The 18350-nt window shown below is 54.0% G+C and overlaps 2 protein-coding genes across 11 annotated transcripts in view; one reads left to right on the top strand and one right to left on the bottom strand.

Annotated features, from left to right (window-relative positions):
- LOC113600261 (collagen alpha-2(I) chain-like) overlaps positions 1 to 12803 on the bottom strand; it is a 69167-nt gene extending 56364 nt beyond the window's left edge. For 4 of the 10 annotated variants that reach the window (XR_008292354.1, XR_008292355.1, XR_008292357.1 and 1 more), the window contains exon 1: positions 10951 to 12540. Coding sequence is in view for 2 of the 10 variants with exons in the window: in XM_053207763.1 (XP_053063738.1) it covers positions 10945 to 11438 (494 nt within the window). In the remaining 8 variants the exon portion in view is untranslated. Of the gene's footprint in view, positions 1 to 10944 lie in introns of all 10 variants that reach the window. The other 6 variants (XR_003421246.2, XR_003421245.2, XR_008292353.1 and 3 more) reach the window with 3 other exon arrangements.
- On the top strand, positions 12678 to 16580 carry NKX2-3 (NK2 homeobox 3). Its single transcript, XM_027062824.2, has 2 exons — positions 12678 to 13494; positions 15008 to 16580. The coding sequence occupies exons 1-2, from the start codon at positions 13134 to 13136 to the stop codon at positions 15748 to 15750; spliced, it is 1104 nt and encodes a 367-aa protein (XP_026918625.2). The 5' UTR covers positions 12678 to 13133; the 3' UTR covers positions 15751 to 16580.
- Positions 16581 to 18350: the final 1770 nt, after the last annotated feature.

An 18350-nucleotide genomic window follows, 5' to 3' on the forward strand; every position in this document is an offset into this window, starting at 1 on the left:
AGCGACCATAAATCTTGGAGAACCTTTACCGTTTTACAAGGGAGTTCGCGGGGGCTGCTCTTCTCCCTCTCACAGTCTATTTACAACGCCAAAACCTCCGTGTTAATGGACCTGGGATAATGGTGTTTACTTTACCGCGATAAAGCGCTCAGCTCCCTGGGGGAGCGGCTGTAAAATGTCCTGGAGGTAGAGGTGAAGGGGGGCGCCATAAAAGCGGGCGCTGGAAGGGGACGAGGCACCGGCTTCTTTTCCAGGCGGGCCCTCGCCCTCCACCCCTAGGCCCGGCTGAGCAGCCCAGGCCTCGAGGGTGAGGACGGTTCCCACATAAATCACCAGCGCCAGAGTCTCGGGAAAAGGCGCATTTTTCATTGCTGGCTGCAGGGCAACTCCCGACAGCGAACGAGAAACAGAAGTTCTCTTTAGATAAACCGTTTACCGGAGCGCGCGTCCTGGCAGCGCGGCCCACAGAGCACAGGGCAACGGGGTCCTGGCGCTGCGCCCCCACCAGCGGAGTACCTTGCCGAGGCCCCCAAGAAACCCAGATCCTCCGGGCGGAGGAGAAAAAAGTGAGAGCCAAGCGAGAAGGAAAAGGAGAACGTCAGGGTCTGCGGAGACTGTCTGGGGAGACTGGAGAAGCAGCGCACCCGAAGACGCTAAGGAGTCCAAAGACCTGAGAGGTCAACTCGTCATTTACCCAGATCTGTGTGACCTGAGCTCCAAGAATCTTCAGTTATAAAACGTATATAAAAAGTACTACCTTCGTAGTCTATGTTCACTGTTAAGAAATTATATCAAAAGCAATTTGTAAAGCCTGTAAAGCCAAAATTATCAAATGGCCATGGGCGGGCCTGGGGGATTTTGAGAAGCCCCTGAAATGGCTGCACGAGCCCAGGAGCATTCTCCCGAGGAGAGGGTCCATGGCTTACATCAGGTCCCAAACAGGTGCTCCTACCCCAAAGTGTTGAGAACTAGCACACTAGTTCTGTGGCTGGATTGAATGTTAGGGTTCTAACTCCCACACTAGCTGTGAGGCCTTGCCCAAATTACCTAAACTGCCTGTTTCCTCCTCTGTAAAATGAGATCATAATTCCCAGGATTGTTGGGGACGGTACAAATCCTTGGCATGGTGTCTGACGCATAGTAAATGCTAACTAAATGCTAGATATTTTTACGCGTCAGCCCTAGTTCTGTAGCAAAGACATTTGGCTCTAAAGCCAGGAACTCCAGGCTTAGTCTTTTCAAGCTGAAGGTTGCCAGATCCCCCCAAACCTTCACTGGCCCTGGGCCCCGGAGCATGCATCTTGCCCGCTTTGCGATGGCGAACTTTCCACTGCGCTTGGTGGGTGCGCAGGCCTCGGTTTGCCCCCCAGAGTGTTCATTAGGCATGGGGGTGCGCACCTAGGACTCAGTTTGGGGAGCTGTGCGCTTGCTGGGCGGCCCCCTTTGAAGGCAGCTCTAACCCTGCCGGCCGCCAGGCGCCCAGGGCTCAGCCATAATCCGGATTTGGAGGCCAGAGCACTAAGCTGGCTGCCACCGACAGGAGGGAATCAAAGCGGCCGCCGTCCTGGTAGCTCCAAGTCTTGTTTACTTGTTGACGTGTGCGCACCCAAGCGGGACGACCTCGAGTTTTGAGTAGCCTTGAAAGAAGAGAGGTCCCCCCGCCCCCAACACACACAACCCAGGAGCAGGCACCTCCAGCCTCCACCTCACCGGAGGCCGAAGCTTCCTATCGCTAGCAGACACGTTTCCTTCCCTCCTAAGGTCAGAGGTCGAGCCCCGGAGAGGCCTGGTGCCTCTTCCCTCGAGGCCCACCCCGCGCGGCGGCCCAGAGCGCCTTTCCAGCCTCGCCTTCTTACCCCCCTCCCGGCTCGCCATCCATTAGTGTAATCCGCTGTCCAAACACTGCGGCCGGGATGGCCAGACGTTGGTGTAAACAGACCCGGGGGGACAATTCTAACGATATAAATAAAATAACCATTAATAGCGAAAATTGTTCGATGAGCAGGAGGCGGAACACCCGGGACTCCAGTCTCGCTCGGGTTTGTGTACACAGCGTGGACACCACGCATCTGTCAGGTAAACCGGAGGTCCTTGTCCCCGCTGAAATCTAAATCCAGCGCAGGTGAGGTCCCCGCAGGCGCGTCAAGGGCCACCCGGCTCCTGACACGCACAGGCCTGGACATGCACGCGGCTCGGGACAGACGCTCACGCCCAAAACACCATGTCGCCAGGGGCTCGAGTTAACGTCACCGCCTGAGCCCGGCCCCAAACACAGCGCGAAGGGAGTCAACCCGGCTCTTCGCCAAAATTTCGCGCGCCTAAGTGTCCAGCCCCCGGGTGCCACCAGGCTCCCCACCTTGCCCCATCGAGACCTCGGTGCGCTCAGGGGCGCAGAGCTCACACTTAGAAACAGGAAAAATCAACCTCCACTAGTCCCGGGGTCAATAAAAACTAACATTTAGTGAGCTGTGCACCGCGCTAAGTGCTTCACAAAGGCGATCTCTAATCCTCTATGAGGTAGGTACTTCTAGTACTCCCAGGTCTACAAACCAGGAAAGCAGGGCTCAGCATTAATGAGTTCACCCAGGGACAGAGTGGAGACAGGATTTGAACCCACCACTCTCCGCCAGGAAGCGCACGGTGCACACCCGAAGTGCAGGCACTGGCTCAGATTAGGACGTGCCTGGCTCCAGCGAGTCCCTGGCCCCGCTGGGCTGTGGTGATTTTCCAGTGGGAAGTTCCTACTTCTGTGGAGGGCGTGGGCAAAGTGGCCTGGGATGTCGGGACAAAGAAGGAGGGGAGACGCCTAGAGAAGCCCTTGGCCTGTTCTGGGAGCCCAGGAGCTGGTGGTTCAAAGCGCTCCCAGAGGCCTCAGCGGCCCTGCTCTGGCTTCGGAGCTGCAGACACTGGACACCTGGGCCAAGCCAGGAGGAGCTGCTCCCAGACCCACGTTGTGGGGGAAGATCTGCTCAAGGGAAGTTCTCCTTGAGGTCAGGTGGCCATGGAGTCCAGGTTCCTGGAGTTGGGCTGGAGTAAGGCGTTCTCTCCAGCCCACCCAGGCCTTGGAGTCTTGCCATGGCATCTAGCACACAGGCCTGGAAGTCTCGCATCCACCTCTTACTTGCTCTGTGACCTTGGACAAGTCATTTCATTTTTGTGGGCCTCTAAATCCATGACTCTAAAATGAGGGGGAGAAAGCAATAATGTCTGTACCATGGGGATCTCGTAACAATAGGGAAGAGATGATGCATGTGGAATGCTTTGTTCACCAGCAGAAGGTTTATTATCATGATTAATATTAACTTCATGGCATGTGCCCAGAAGGCAGAACAGAGGGCAGGCAGGCCCTCTTCTTTGTGAAGAGAAAGCGAAAAAGGACAGAGATGGGGAGAAAGGAAGCAGCTATGAGGGCATGCTGATAGGGAGAAGAGGAGAGGGGGCTACACGAAGCTCAGCCCTACCGCCAAGGCATGTTTATCTTCAAGGCAGCTTCAAGGAAATCCCAGAGCCTGTGGACTACTGCCTAGGCCTTGGAAAATTTGCGGTGGGGATGAGCTATCTAGCACCCGGCAGGAATTCACAAAATGCTCAGCCTGGTAACACTGGGGCTGGCCAGGGAAGGGAGAGGAACAAAGACAGAGAGCTCAGTGTGGAAGGCAAGGAACTTAACCTTGGGCGAGTTAGTCGCCTTACCTTCTCCAAAGCCTCAGTTTCCTCCTCTATATAGGGGTTACATTACTAGGGCTCTAGATAAAACCTGTTGCAGGAAGCAGAAACAATAACAACGGTGGACACTGAGAAGAGTTTACAATAGGCCTGGTACCATTCTCCGATCATCATACCCAGGACTCTCCCAAGCCCACCAAGGCAGCTTGCCCACAGTCTGACTGTTTCTGTTTGAGTTGGTGAGTGGGGAGGCTCTTGGTCACTGAGCCTTATGGTGTGCTTGTAGGAAAGCCCTGAATGGTAGGCAGTGTTATCCACATGCCCGATGGGAGGATTATTGTTGTGACTGTTATCAGCAGTATTATTTCTATGATTACCGCTGCTCCTTCCCAATCCTGAGAGGCAGTAATCATTAACTCCTCTTTACAGAAAAGGAAACAGGCTCAGAGAGGATAAGGGATTTGCCTGAAGTCACACAGCAGATCTGCGACAGAGCGAAGAGATTAGAAACCATGCGATTTCGAAGACCAGATGTTCTCCCACACCAGAAGAGAAAAGGAGAGGCGTGCAGGGCAGTGGGCTGAGGCAGGGTAGGAGAGGGACACCCACCCCCCACTGGGGTAGGTCCAGGGCAGCTGATTTATTTACATTCCAGCGTGGACACCAATTGGCCAGATCTTTATCTAAACATGGTAACAATGACATGAGTCTTTGGGGATTTGTTTACTGTTGCTAAAAAATGATGCATTTGTGGGAGCGGGAAGCTCAGGCTGGGTGTGGGATTTGTTTGCTGTGGCTCCAGAGGGTGGGAAGTGGGTAGGGGGAAAGCCAAGAAGAGGCTGTTGGTGCTTCCAAGAGTATATCCTAAAACTCCAATGATTAAGAGAACTGGTCTCCTTGTTTGGGGACAAAAAACCACACACACACACACACACACACACACACACACACACACACACTTTGATAGTTTAATAATGCTCTCCCCTCCACACACACACCCCAAGTAAGGAAAAGGAGTGCCTGGGAGTCCAACTCCCTGATCTCTGCTCAGTGGAGGAGAGGTTCAGAGCTTCCCTCCTTGAGTTTAACAACCACCCCTTGAGTCCACCTTCACAACATTTACTACGTCCCTCTCTAAGCTCAGAGGTCTGTAAGCACTTTCCTTCCATCATTTCTTTAATCCTACAGCAGGCTTATAAAGTCCAAACCACTTTTGTGGGTGAGAAAGCTGCCACCTACCGAGGCTGAGGGACAGCTCAAGGTTACACAAGACTACAAAAGTGGCCGAACTGGGCTCCAAACCTCTGCTGGACTCTAGGGTCACTGCTTTGGCTCAAGAGAGAGGAGGTGTGATCCTGATTTAGAGAAAGCCACATCTCCCCCCATGCCCCAAACCCAGCCTCCTCCACTCTGTGGGCTCTCCCTGCGGAAGAAGTTGTCATACCTGCTACCTCTTACACTTGCATGCTTGTGACATTTGCGTGCATCCATTCACATTCACACTTACTGGATTACTGGTTGTGAGTGCTGTGAACATTCATCTGTGCCCACATCTGTGCTCACTCAGTGCAGGGGTGGGGGGCACAAACATACACCAGGCCACTCATCTACTATCCTAATGAGGGAGGAGCATGTAAAGTTTTTAAAAGTCTAAATTACGGAATAATTTCAATGTGGTTTTATTACTTTCAAGAACACACACAGTGATTACAACCCTAGTAATAAAACCTATCCTCTCTTCTCTGACTGCAGCTTAAATAGGTCCCTGTGGGACCACTTTGTACTAGACTAATTGTAATGATCCCATAAATTGCCTGTATGGAAATAGTGCATCTCATAGTCATGGAAGCTGGTTTTATTCTTGGACCATATAAACATTTCTCTCCAAACCTCATGTCACTACCAGCAATCACATTATTGTGAGGAAAAAAGGAGGGAGAGGGATTCAGAATGAGTGTTGGCCCAGCCCCCGTTTTGACCACACTCTCTGAAAGAGCAGAGCCCTAATGTGGAGTCTACACTTATGGGCACAGTCCTGAAAGCCTTCTTCCCCATGCCTTTGCACATGTGCACGCACTGATGTGTTCACACAGGAAAGCACCTTCCTTTTCATTCAAGGAGAAAGAGAAGTCCATAGAAACGTATATATCAGGCCTGTGTCCATCTGTTGGAAACCCGTATTTATCAGAGTGATACAACTGTCATCAACCTCAGAAACATGGTGGTTGCAGATGGAACGGGAAAGGGTAGAGGCCGCTGGCTGCCTTCCATGCAGCATGGAAGCCTGACTCACAGGGGAGAGGGCCCCAGACCCCATCACCTCTCTGGAGGCCAGTGACTCAGTGGCCCCACTGGCCCCATACCCAGTAGCTGGGGGAGGGTAAGAGAGTATAGGTGGGCCTAGAACAGCTACAGAATGCTCAGTCCTTGTAACTGCTGGCTAGGTTGAGCCAGGATCCTACTCTCTTCTCCCAGATTTGGCCCCTGCATTTTAAGGCAGTCCCTGAAACACTTCCCAGCTGGGGTGATCTCAAGGCCCCTAATCTAAAGTGGGGCTGGCAGGAAAGAAACAGAAAGAAAGATCAGTTCAGCTGGATCTTGCTCATGTGGGGTGGGGGAGGGGGTAGTCCTGATCTGGGAGCCCCCATCTGTGCTCTCAAGGGATGCCTGGGGCCCAGGCCTTATGGTCGCCTTCAGCTCTGCTGTGATCCTCTCCAGACTGCCACAATAGTAGGAAACGGAGGCTCCGCAGGATCTGCCTGGAGCGGGGATTTCCACAGGGAGGGTGGCCAAGCCTGCCACCTGGAGCCCCACACACCCACCAGGGCCCTCAGCAGAGATTGCTGGGGGCTGGGGGACTGGGGGGTGGGAGAGGTCCTACAAGCTGAAGCAGGGTGCAGAGTAGTGTCCCTATCACAAACTCCAAAGTGCTTGGGCATCATTAGGAGCAGCTCCTGAGATAAGAGTAGTACAGGATAGAATGGGGGAGACGGTCCGGGACTCAGAAGTGAGGCCGTGATCCACTGGTTTAACTCCGCCCTATGCAGCATCAAACACCTGCAGGGGCCAGGACAAAAATGCAGGAGAGCTTCTGAGTGGAGAAGGGGGCCAGGGTGTGGTGAGATAAGATAAGGGGGAAAGGAAGAGAGAGTGAAAAAATAAGGAAGAATGGAACAGGTAGGGAGGAGTGGAGACCCAGTGAGAAAGGAGGCCCATGACAGGAGGAGGTGAGGGAGAAAGGGGGAGTGAGGAAAGGAAGGGGTGGAGATGTAGATGGGCCCAGTGCAAGAGAAAGGAGGAGAAAGGGGAAAGGAGTGGCTGCAAGGGGTAAGAGGCTGCCAGGGAAGTTCTGGGGTCCCAGACTCGGAGGCTCTGCCAAGACTGGATGCCGGGAGCCAAGAGAGGTAAGAAGGTAATTCTCTCCCATTGGCGGGAGTGCTGAGAGCTTGAGAGGAATTCCAGAACCTTTGGCAAGTTCAAGGACGGAGGCCCAGCGTATGTCTCCCGCGGACCTGCTCGGTCCGGGCTCTTGGCCGGCGGCTGGGGAGCAGCGCGCCAGGGACAGAGCCCAGCACTCCCGGCCCCGTCCGGCGCGGACACAGTGCGCCGACTTGGCGACGTGGTGCCCACGCTGGCAGGGCGGAGTCAGGCCTGGCAGCCTTACATTCCCCGCAGCCTCGGTGCCGCCCAAATCTTGACCTCCGACCTGACACACCGGCGTCTCTAAGGGCGAGACTGCGAAACCCAGAGACCCAGAGATGTGGACTTGGGCCTGGCTCCTCAGGCGAGTCAAGCCTTCCGTCCATGTGGCTGTACGCCCTCGCGCACCTCGGTCCTTTCCAGGTCGGGTCCTTGATCGGTTCCGAGCAAGGCCAGATGCCCACTCCCCAACATCCCTGCAGAGTCAGACAAGCTGAGACTGTCGCCAGAGTAGTGGGAATTGGTGGGTACCCCCAGAGCTTCAGGAAACCAAGGGCAGGTGGGCGGCTAGGCCAGCAGACCCGGATGCCCACTGACGAGCAAAGGTTCCCCCTGGATCTTGGCCATTGCTCTCCCCGTGCGGACCAAAGACCAGGAACGCCAGGCTGGACGCAGCGAGGGCAGGATAAGACGCTACTGAAACGACAAGACTGTGGCAAACTTTTCTTTCCAAAGGAAAAACGTCTTTTTCGTTCTCAAACGGTTTGAAGTTATTCGCTTCAACGTGACCCCCAGTGAGACTTGGGAAAAGATTTCTACGTTCTAGGAAGCCGGAGTCCCGTGGCTTGTGGTTGAGAGCAGATAGGGTTGGAAAGATCGCGCTAGAAAGAGTTAGGAAGAACCTCTGCTTCTTGGAACGTGATAACCACATCCCCCCCGCCCTTCCACACTCAGTGCTCAGAGATCCGCACGAGCAGGCAGGCGCTCTGGTTTAACAGAATTAATCTGCCAAAGACTGCAGCCGCTCTCCTGAAGTTAGATTATATTTTAAAAGGTCTATAGACATTGCAATTTCGCTAAAGGAAGTTAAACTCACACACTCTCTCTCTCTCTCTCTCTCTCTCTCTCTCTCTCACACACACACACACACACACACAAATAATAAAACGTAAGGAATGCCTCCAGAATTCCAATTTAATCCCCAAGTTAAAATTGCTCACTGCACTTCCAAATAGCACACGCAAATAGCATAAATAAATGTCTGTATAGGCATCCTTTATGTAGGTATTTTGTTTTTTAAAATATTGAATTTTCATTCAACAAAGTTGGCTTTTTTCCTTGTGTTTTATCAGCAGAACAGAACCGCTATTGTTGTCAAAAGCTGTATTTACATTGTATTTACATTATTTAAAAACTTTTTGGAGTGGGGCAGATACACATAAGATAGATGTGGAAGGTCCTCTCCCTGAGAAATCGAAACTCACATCCTCAGTAAGGGCCGGCAATTTACGAAGAACTATTTGGATTATTGAACTTGGACTGATTTTCTCCCAGGGAAGGGAAGTGGTGGGTTGCTTAGAAAACTCCATTCCAAACACAATCTGGGGGAATCTGGCATTTATACAAACACATGAGAAAAAAAAAAACTAAAATGCTCAAAACTCCATTTTAAAATCTTACAAAATTACAGAAACTTGGGGAAAATTCCTCTCAAGGGATTAGATCAGTTTAATGCTTTCTGGGACTCACCTATGTAGGTGGCATTTCTTTAAAAGTGGAAAAAGTATTTACTCTTCTAACAAAACACGAGTGCTTCTAGATTGCTCAAAAAAAGAAAGAAAGAAAAGGATAGCTTTCTAACATCCTTCAGCTAAAAATCAAACCAAAACACATACTTACATGCCACCATCAACAACGAAAACAAAATAACAGGAATATATTTAGTGCTACAGGAAAAGAAGAAATGCCTTTCTTCTTTCTTTCTTTCTTTCTTTCTTTCTTTCTTTCTTTCCTTCCTTCTTTCTTTCATAAGTCAAGGAAAATGAAATTTCTGGGAAAGCAGTAAAAAATGAAACAGTAAATTTAAAAAAACCTACCTGAAATGTTACATAGTTTTGACTAGCTGTGTACATCATGGGATTGTTTCTCATGCTTTAATAGAGCTTCTGACTGTGGTGCTACATTTAGAGTAGAAAGCCATGATAACTTTAAACTTTTTTGTGACTGTGGTTACATTAAATGGTTATTTGAATAGCTAAAAGGAAATAACATAAGCAGTGGCATATATAATTAAAATGATTGGTTATCTGCCTGTATTTCTATGTATATTAATTAAGCAATTTTTGTGTAGAGAATAGTAACTTATGGGAACACTTTACAGTTTCAAAGAATCATCACATTTTAATTTGATAATATATTTATTGTGATGGCTAGCATATGGCTTTTCTCCAGAAAACGAATAATATTATACATCGTTTATGCGTCTATACAGCTCTTCCCCTTCATTGAATTTGCCATCATTTTACTATGATCTTTGATCATATATGGGAGGAGGGAGATTTTCAAAAATGTGTAATGTGACAAAAGCCGAGGGTAAGTAGGCAGACACACTCGATTAAAACAACACCAAATGTGTCCTTGGTTGCAGCTATATTTACTTTATCTGACAGTAATTAGCTAAACTGACTGGAACGAAAACCTATTATTACTGGAGCACAACTCCAGGATTTCAAAGATCCTCTTTTCAGACCAGAGAACGCAAATGCCCCAGAATGCGATCGTAACTAAATACCCTCGTTGGACCCAGATTCCACATTCTGATAAGTAACTCCCAAGAACCCACCGCTGCAGTAATGTAACTTAGTGTAACTACTGCCCTGGCGTTTTCTTCCAGGACACCAGCTCGAAGCGGCCGGCTCACGCGCTCACGGTCGCCCAGGCTGCGGGCGCAGGAAAGGCAGGCTGCCTAGACAGGACTGGCCTGGTGGAGATCCCTGGTACGTAGCTCAGCTGCAGGGGAACCAGACCGACCAAAGGGAGCCTGAACAACCAGGAGAGCAGAGCTGGAAACGTCCTAAACGCAAGCCGAGGTTTAAGGCCAAAACCAGCTCTAGGTAGCGGGTAGAAGTCTTCCTCCCGCCAGCTAGATCAGGCCCTGAGCCAGATTAGAGAGGAGAAGAGAAAGGGGGGACAGGGCACCGAAACCACTCGCTAGGCCCCTTCCCCTGGGCTGCCCACGCTCTGGATCCTCACCCACCTCCAGCCGGGCAGAACTGAACTATGTCCCTGGGCGGCCGGGACAGGAACAAAGCGGTCAGAAGCTGCAGGAGAGAACCACTCAGGCCTAGCACAAGGGCACCTGGCCGGAGAGGGGTGGCAGTGGCTTTGGGGGAGAGCCGACCGCGTGGGCCTGCAAGTGGGGAGGAGACAGCCTTCTTCGTGCTCAGTGAGGGGGCAACCAGGTGGCCTCCGGGCAGCAGCAGCGGGCGTATGGACTTGTTCCCAGCACCCCGGCCATGGGTTCTAAGATGGGGGTTCTTAGGAATGGACTTAGGGAAGGCTTAAGAACGAAGTGCTGCAGAGAAGCAAGAGAAGGTAGGAAGGAGAAATGCAACGGGTAGCTTTCTTCTTTCTTTTTCTTTTCTTTTCTTTTCCTGACTCAAAATCACTCAAACAAAACAAAACCAACGCTCAAAGAGGCGGAAAAATTTGGGAACCAGAAATGTTGTCGGAGATGGTCTAGCTCCGGGGAATGGGAGTGGAGGAGTGGGGCTGGAGCGCAGCTTCCTTCTTTTAGGCTTGACTGCCAACGCGACGCATACCCTCAAGGACCCCCACCCCACAGTGCCGCGCACTCACCCCCACCTCTCTCTCTTGATCTTTGCGCCCGAGCGGTTGCGATCCGCAGCAATACCAGGTGCATTCTTCTCCCTGCAGCCCCTGGCCTGGTTTGGAGAAGCCGGCCCCGCCTGGGACGTCAATAGTCTCAATTCTGAGAAGAGAGGCACCGGCAAGGCTCTTCCCACAGAGGGTCTCCCCCACGACCCGCGGGCCGCCGCCACCCTAAGTACTCCCGGGTGCACGTGGCCCGCGCCGCATCCCAGCTCTCCGGGCGGCCCCAGGGGCTGACTCCCCGCACCATTTCCGCTGGCTGCCGAACAGCCCCGCCTCTCTCCCCTCCCGCCTTTCTCTTCTTGGCCTTGGGCACCCACAACTCCCAACGCAGCGGGACCCGCAGGACAGCTCTCCACGGCTCGCCCCAACTCTAGCCGTGTGTGCCGCGCCCGGGGGCGTTGTCCACAGTCCCTGCACCTTCCACCCGCCCCTTCCAGCTGAGACCGGTCTCCCACCATCTTGGCGGAGAAAAAAAAAAAAAATGCTTGGGGCGGCCAGGGCCGGATATGGGGCGCCTCGGTTGGGCTGGAACCGGTCTCTGTTTTTTCCAAGGCCAGTGCTGAGCCAGGTCTTTCTGTGGGCCTCACAGTAGCTCCCGCTGCTCCTCACTGGGAGAGGCATGGTGGCTGGCGAGCGCCTATTGTGCAGAAGATGATCCCCACCGGCGCGGAGTTTTCCAGACCTTCAGGGGACCCCACAGATTCGCCCAGAAAACAACCAGGGCCACACGAGGGCGCCAGAAGGCGTATGGGTTGGAGAAATTAGAAAGCCGCCTCCGAGGGTAAGGGCCTAGATCCAAGTTCCCGGTTTGAATATGCAGAAAAGAAGGCCTCCATGGCTGGGTCACAGATACTGCTCTCAAGATCGTAAGAAGCCACCCAGTGTGTGCAGCAATCCAGCCACGCCATCACCAACGCAGTCAACAAACACTGCTTGATCTCTGATGCAGAATAGTGGTAGTTGAGGTGTACCGAGCACTTAAGATGTGTGGGGCCCTGCACTAAACTCCTGGCATGTTGTGTCTTTTATCCCTGGCAACAACCTCTGAATAAGTATTACTACCTCCTCTTTGTAGGCAAAGACACTGAGGCTTAGAAACGCCCAAGGCCACTGACTACGTCAGGATTGGAACCAAGAGCGGTCAGACAACCAAGTTTACTAACAACTCCATCCTCCTGTCTCTCACATACCTGCTTCGCGCGGCAGCTGCAAGGGCTACAAGGGCAAATACAACGGAGACCTTTCCTTCGGGGGCTCATAGTTTACCCAGGGCCACCAGGCCGGCAATATATACTACTGGGTGAGAAGTGATAAGTGACACGAACGTCCTTTACTAACACGCGCTGCGAGTTCAGATGCGGGAGGGATGACTTCCGGCTAGGCGATCAGGGAGCGCTTCCTCGGAGAGGTAGTATTTGAGCAGAGCCTTGGAGAACAGCTTTCCATTCATGGAAACAAGGGCAAGGAAGACGTTCCAAGTGGAGGGAACAGCTTAAGCAAAGTCAACAAGTCGGGAACAGACACGTTGCCCATCCATAGATATACAAAACAATCCGTCTTCTTGGGAATCCTGTGGCCGGTATTTATGGGCCAGGAAGTTTTCTTGCCCCATAGCAGCTGGGAAAAGCCACGCTCCTGGGCCATTCTTCCTGGCAGTTGGCTCATGGACAGGAAGCCTCCCAGAACTGGCCCCGGCCGGGAAGGTACAGCCAGGCGGGGCGGGAATCGGTAGTTCGGGCACCCGGGGCATTGCAGCCTTACCCACAACGACTTGGACTTCACGACTCTATACTAGTCCTTTATTTCTGGTAGCGCCACAGCACCCCACACAGTGGATGCGGGGGGCGTGGTCCACATGAGCCGGAGCCAATGCGGAGGGAGGCCGAGGCGAGAGCCCCGCCCCCGACGTGACGCACGACCCCCGGACACAGGCTTCGCAGCCCCGGCTCCAGTCCCTGCAGTGGCTGTAACAAAACCCAGACCCCCAGGTCCGGGCCAATGGAGGCGATTTAGACTGGAGCGGGACCGCGTCTGTCAAAAACCCGACTCGGCAGCAGCGGCAGAGTCCAGAAGGAGAGCTGGAGCCGCTGCACTACTTCCCCGCCCCCGCCGGGATTTATTGAGTATTTGGACTGGACAATTAAGTGGCCCTGATGATGTTACCAAGCCCGGTCACCTCCACCCCTTTCTCAGTCAAAGACATTTTGAATCTGGAGCAGCAGCAGCAACAGCACTTCCACGGCGCGCACTTGCAGGCGGACTTGGAGCACCACTTCCACTCCGCACCGTGCATGCTGGCCGCCACCGAGGGGACTCAATTTTCTGACGGAGGGGAAGAAGACGAGGAAGAAGAGGGCGACAAACTGTCCTATTTGAACTCACTAGCCACAGCCGATGGCCACGGGGGCTCGGGGCTCTGTCCCCAGAGCTACGTCCACACAGTCCTGCGAGACTCGTGTAGCGGGCCTAAGGAACATGAAGAGGAGCCCGAGGTCGTGAGGGACCGGAGCCAAAGTGAGTAGAGGGGGAAAGAAAAGCCCCCGCACATCTGGAGCAATGGCGGAGCGCCCGCAAACAGCCCACAAACCTTGTCAGCAGTGCTTCCCGCCCCTTTAACCTTTGGCTGGGGTCATGCCTCGCCCTGGTCAACGACAGCTCCGCAAAGCGCAGGTGCCTGCGAGCGAGCCGGGTCAGAGGGAGAAGGACGAGGTGACCCCGACAACTACGCCTCCCGCCTCCCGGAGAGGAGAGGCGATGCAAGCCCCCAAGGGAAGGAAGGGAAAGTAATTGCTGCCCTGAGGCCGATAAGCAACACGGGTTCAGTAGTCAGGATCCGGCAGCTAGAGAGACAGCTTGAGCCTCTTCCTCTTTTCCCCCTAGCATGAGACGAGTTCTTTGAGGCCGGGACAGAGGTCCCCTCTTCTCCAAAAAAGATGATCCAAGCAGGTTGTGTTGGCAGGGCGCAGGAACTTTGGTAGAGACCAGCCAAGTGATTTCCTCACTTCTCTGCTTGGAGTTCAGTGTCCTGGACCCCAAGGCACCGGGCAGAGAGGGAAGGGACAGTCCGGGCGAGTGCGTGGGAACCCAGTCCATTCCCGTGTGCAGTATGTTCACACGGGAGAGTTTTTTGAAAATTCATAATGTTATGCTTTGTGTCCCAGGCTGTGGGGCTGCAGGCTGAGTGAAAAACGCGCCGAACGTAGTCCTAGATCCCAGCTGCTCACATCGGATGGGAGGTGAATTGGGTAGGGAAGACAGGATAACTGAATATAGCTTCCAAGGAAGTGTTTGCTTCTGAGGGGAGAGAATCAAAGAACGTCTTTCCCAAGAGGAGGTCTGATGTGGCAGCAGCCAAGGCCTATACTCCTGACAGTTCCCCTGGGCCTAAAATCCACATAATACGGTCTAAATCAGTTAATCAAATTTCTTTTTTTCTCTCAAAGGTAACACACTCATCGTCACGCATTTAGCCGGGGGCATGTTGTCTTTTAAAAGCAAAAAAAAAAAAAAAAAAAAAAAAAAAAAAAAAAAAAAAGTTCCTAGGCAATACAGGAGCGTTACACTCAAGCATTTTCTAACAGAAAGATTTTTCACGCAACTCACACCAGCCCCCAAATACCAACATGCTTCACACCTTTGACTATCCTTAACATAGTGGAAGTCTAACAAGCTTGCAAATACTCTATAGTTATGATATAGTTGCAAGCTTTCATCCTGAAAACAGTCATTAGCACGCCGAGCCGCATGTTTAATACAGAGTAATCTCTTTCTCGCTGATGCTCAAGTTCTAAATAAAGGCTAACTACCCCTCCCCATGGAACGTGCCTCCACCCTCTAAGGGCGTTCTGAGGGTGCTTGGGATGTCGCGGGGTCCCATGGCGCCAGCAGCCACAAACTTTCCAGAAAGTCCAGGCATTTACTACCGCATGCTCCGCGCTGCCGCCCAAAGGGCCACAGTGTGCTGGGATAGGAACCGCGGTTAGGCTGGGAACTGCTAAGGGACGCTCTTGTTTTGCTTCTTCCGCAGAAAGCTGCCAGCTGAAGAAGCCTCTGGAGGCGGCCGGGGATTGTAAGGCGGCGGAGGAGAGCGAGAGACCCAAGCCACGCAGCCGCCGGAAGCCCCGGGTCCTCTTCTCGCAAGCCCAGGTCTTCGAGCTGGAACGCAGGTTCAAGCAGCAGAGGTACTTGTCGGCGCCCGAGCGCGAGCACCTCGCCAGCAGCTTGAAGCTCACGTCCACGCAGGTGAAGATCTGGTTCCAGAACCGCAGGTACAAGTGCAAGAGACAGCGGCAGGACAAGTCTCTGGAGCTGGGCGCGCACGCACCCCCGCCGCCACCGCGCCGCGTGGCAGTGCCTGTGCTGGTGCGGGACGGCAAGCCGTGCGTCACGCCGGGCGCGCAAGCCTACGGCGCGCCCTACAGCGTGGGTGCGGGCGCCTACTCCTACAACAGCTTCCCCGCCTATGGCTATGGGAACTCGGCCGCCGCCGCCGCCGCCGCCGCTGCCGCCGCCGCCGCCGCGGCGGCCTACAGCGGCAGCTACGGCTGTGCGTACCCGGCAGGCGGCGGCGGCGGCGGCGGCGGCGGCGGGGCCTCCGCGGCGGCCGCGGCCATGCAGCCCGCCTGCAGCGCTGCCGGAGGCGGCCCCTTTGTGAACGTGAGCAACCTAGGCGGCTTTGGCGGTGGCGGCGGCGCGCAGCCGTTGCACCAGGGTGCGGCGACCGGGGCTGCTTGCGCGCAGGGCACCTTGCAGGGCATCCGGGCCTGGTAGGCACGCGGCTGGTCACGCGGCAGTCGCCCCACTGCAGCCTGGCACCGCGGGACTGAAGCGCGAGAAAGGTTGGACCTTAGGGCCAGGTCCCCTCGTTAAAAAAAAAAGCCACACAAAACAACAACAACAACAAAAGACACGTCTCGATCCCCAGGGCCCCGGAGCACAGCTCGCGCGAAGCCTGGGGAAGGGGGATGAGGGGCGAGGAGGATGCCCGAGACCGGTCGCGGAGACTGTCTCTGAGGCAGAAACTCCGGCTGGGTGCCGGGGAGGACAATGGCCCCGACTCTGGCCCCGAAGTGAGTGCGAGAGGCTGGGACTCTGGCTGCCGTTTGGTTCTCCCAAACCAAAAAGGCCTTCTTTCCCCTTGGCCTTCCCGCGGCTTCCGCGAAATGTCGGCAGAAAACCCAAGGACAAAAAAAAAAAAAAAAAAAAAAAAAAGGCATGAAGGAGAGAAAAATGGGTGTCGTGGCTTGAGAAATCCCCAAGTCTTACCCACCCCTCTGCCCCTTTTGCGGCCCGGAGCGCCACACCACAGTCAGTTTTCCTTTTCCCAACCGCCTGCCCTCCGCAGCAGATACCTCGGCCTGGATCTCGGGATTGTCAGGGGGTAGAACTCTGCGAGATAAACAAGCGAGGCATGATCAAACATTAGGGGGTCTGAACAAATCCGGGAGCTGGTGGCCCACCGGAGGTGTTACCAGGTTTCCTTTCTGTTTCATATTCTGTATTCAGCACATATAATATATCTATAACTATATCCACACGCCGTGTACACACCCGCTGCCATACACTACAGGAGTCAATAAACAAGGTGCAATATTTCCAAACCGTTGGTTGCAGACTTTGTTTCGCTCCCCAAAGTGGAGAGGGATCCTTTAAACGGGGGGAGAAGGATAGGCAATGAAAAGGTGCATAAGGGAAAGCAATCTTTCCTGGGCGATCGCAGGCCTGGCCTCTCCTGGGCCAGCCCCTGGGCTGCAAGTCTGTGTCCTCTTGGTTTTGTTCATTAATTTCTCTTTTCTCTTGTGGGAGGACAGGTCGGAGACTCAGGGCCTTTTGAGGTCCCGGCTTTGTAATCCCCACAAGTTTTACCCAGATGCTTGGGCTAGTGTTTGGGCCTGCGTTAGACCCAGACTTAGACTCTGCCCCACCTCGAAGGTCGCCAGGGAAAAGGAAACCTCGCCCCCTGGCCCAGCTGTAGGCGGCGGGAAGGCGGTTCCTTCAGCGGCCGCCGCCGGGGCCTCTAGCGCGCCCAGGGGCGCTGCGCCCCGCCGCGGCCGAGTTCTCCCCCTCGGCCGCCCTCCCTTCTCCCCCGGCGGCCGCGGCTTTATGCGGCTCCTTGTCACTTGCGGAGAATGCCTGTGCGAGGTCTGTGCTGCCACACGGCCGATTGTGAGCGTGCCAAGGCGGGTGAATGGGGAGGCCTCAGAGCGCCGCGCCATTGTGGGGCCGGGCCTCGCTGAAAGACGGCTCCGGGCCGGGAAGGTGCGGAAAGAATGGCTTTTTATTGGAGTCCTGAACAAAAGGTGTGGTAGGAAGGCGAAGTCCCCTGCGCGAACAAAAACCCCAGCGCGTCGGGATTGACGTCCCCCCCGAGCTCCCCATTGCTTCTCAGAGCGGGGGCTTTGTGTAGCAGTCTGCTCAACAGAGGGACGGAGAAATGCGCGGGGGTTTTGTTCCCCACTTTTTGTGCGCTGGGGGAGGGAGCGGCAAGGGGGGACGGGGGCTGGGCGGGCAGCAGGGAGGGGCGCACTGATTAGGCCGGCCGGCCGCGGCGCGGAGACGTTCAGCGGGAGTCGGCGGCCTGAATGCAGGGTCATTATTGCTACAAGTTTAGCAATTTCGCCCTTACAGGAGGGGGCGGGGGCTGCTTGGCTGCTGCGGGGCCGCCGGGTTGGGGAATCTGCAGAGACCTGGTGGAGGAAGAAAAAGGAGGGGAGGAAAGGAGGGAAAGGAAGGAGGCAGGCAGGCAAGGGAATCCTCCAAAACCCGCTGACCGCCCAGGATGAGGCTTGGACAAGTCCAATGAGGCCTAGCGGGAGGCTGGAAAGGCGGCGCCTAGGGGCGAAGACCCTCCCTCCCTTCACCTCTTCCGAGGCAGAAAAACCCTGGAGTTGAGCGTGAGTTATAGTGCACCAGTTTGGCGGTCCCTCACCTCTTGCCGCCAGTTCCCTTCTCTCCTACGCCTCCCTGGAGCTAGGGCAACTCCTCCCACCACCCCTGTAGCCGCCGGGACGCCCCCAACCCCCTTCCTAGGGAGCCCTCTTTTCTGAAGCTGTTACATTCCCATAAGTTGCTTAGGGTAAAGGCTGGGGAGGGAATTCTCACTTCCTAACACGTTTCTCGCTACCTGTAGCCTGGAACCACTGATCCATCCATCCATCCATCCAACTGTATTTATTGAGCACCTGTTAATATATGTTCACTTGCACTGTTCTGAATGCTGGGGATGGTGAAAAAAAATACAATGTCTGCAGGCCTGTGGAATTTTTAATTTAATTTAATTTAATTTTATATTTGTGGAGTTTATTTTAAAGAGTGTGCATGGGGGGGACGGAGTTAGACAACAAACAAGTAAATGGAAAAATAGTAGATAA

Source organism: Acinonyx jubatus, chromosome D2 (genome assembly GCF_027475565.1).
Source record: "Acinonyx jubatus isolate Ajub_Pintada_27869175 chromosome D2, VMU_Ajub_asm_v1.0, whole genome shotgun sequence".
Taxonomy (NCBI): Eukaryota; Metazoa; Chordata; class Mammalia; order Carnivora; family Felidae; genus Acinonyx; species Acinonyx jubatus.

Excerpts from the sequence above, each read along its gene's own strand:
- NKX2-3 (XM_027062824.2), top strand. The coding sequence starts at position 13,134 with ATGATGTTACCAAGCCCGGTCACCTCCACCCCTTTCTCAGTCAAAGAC. Across the intron at positions 13,495-15,007 it reads CGTGAGGGACCGGAGCCAAA|AAAGCTGCCAGCTGAAGAAG; the intron begins GTGAGTAGAGGG and ends CTTCTTCCGCAG.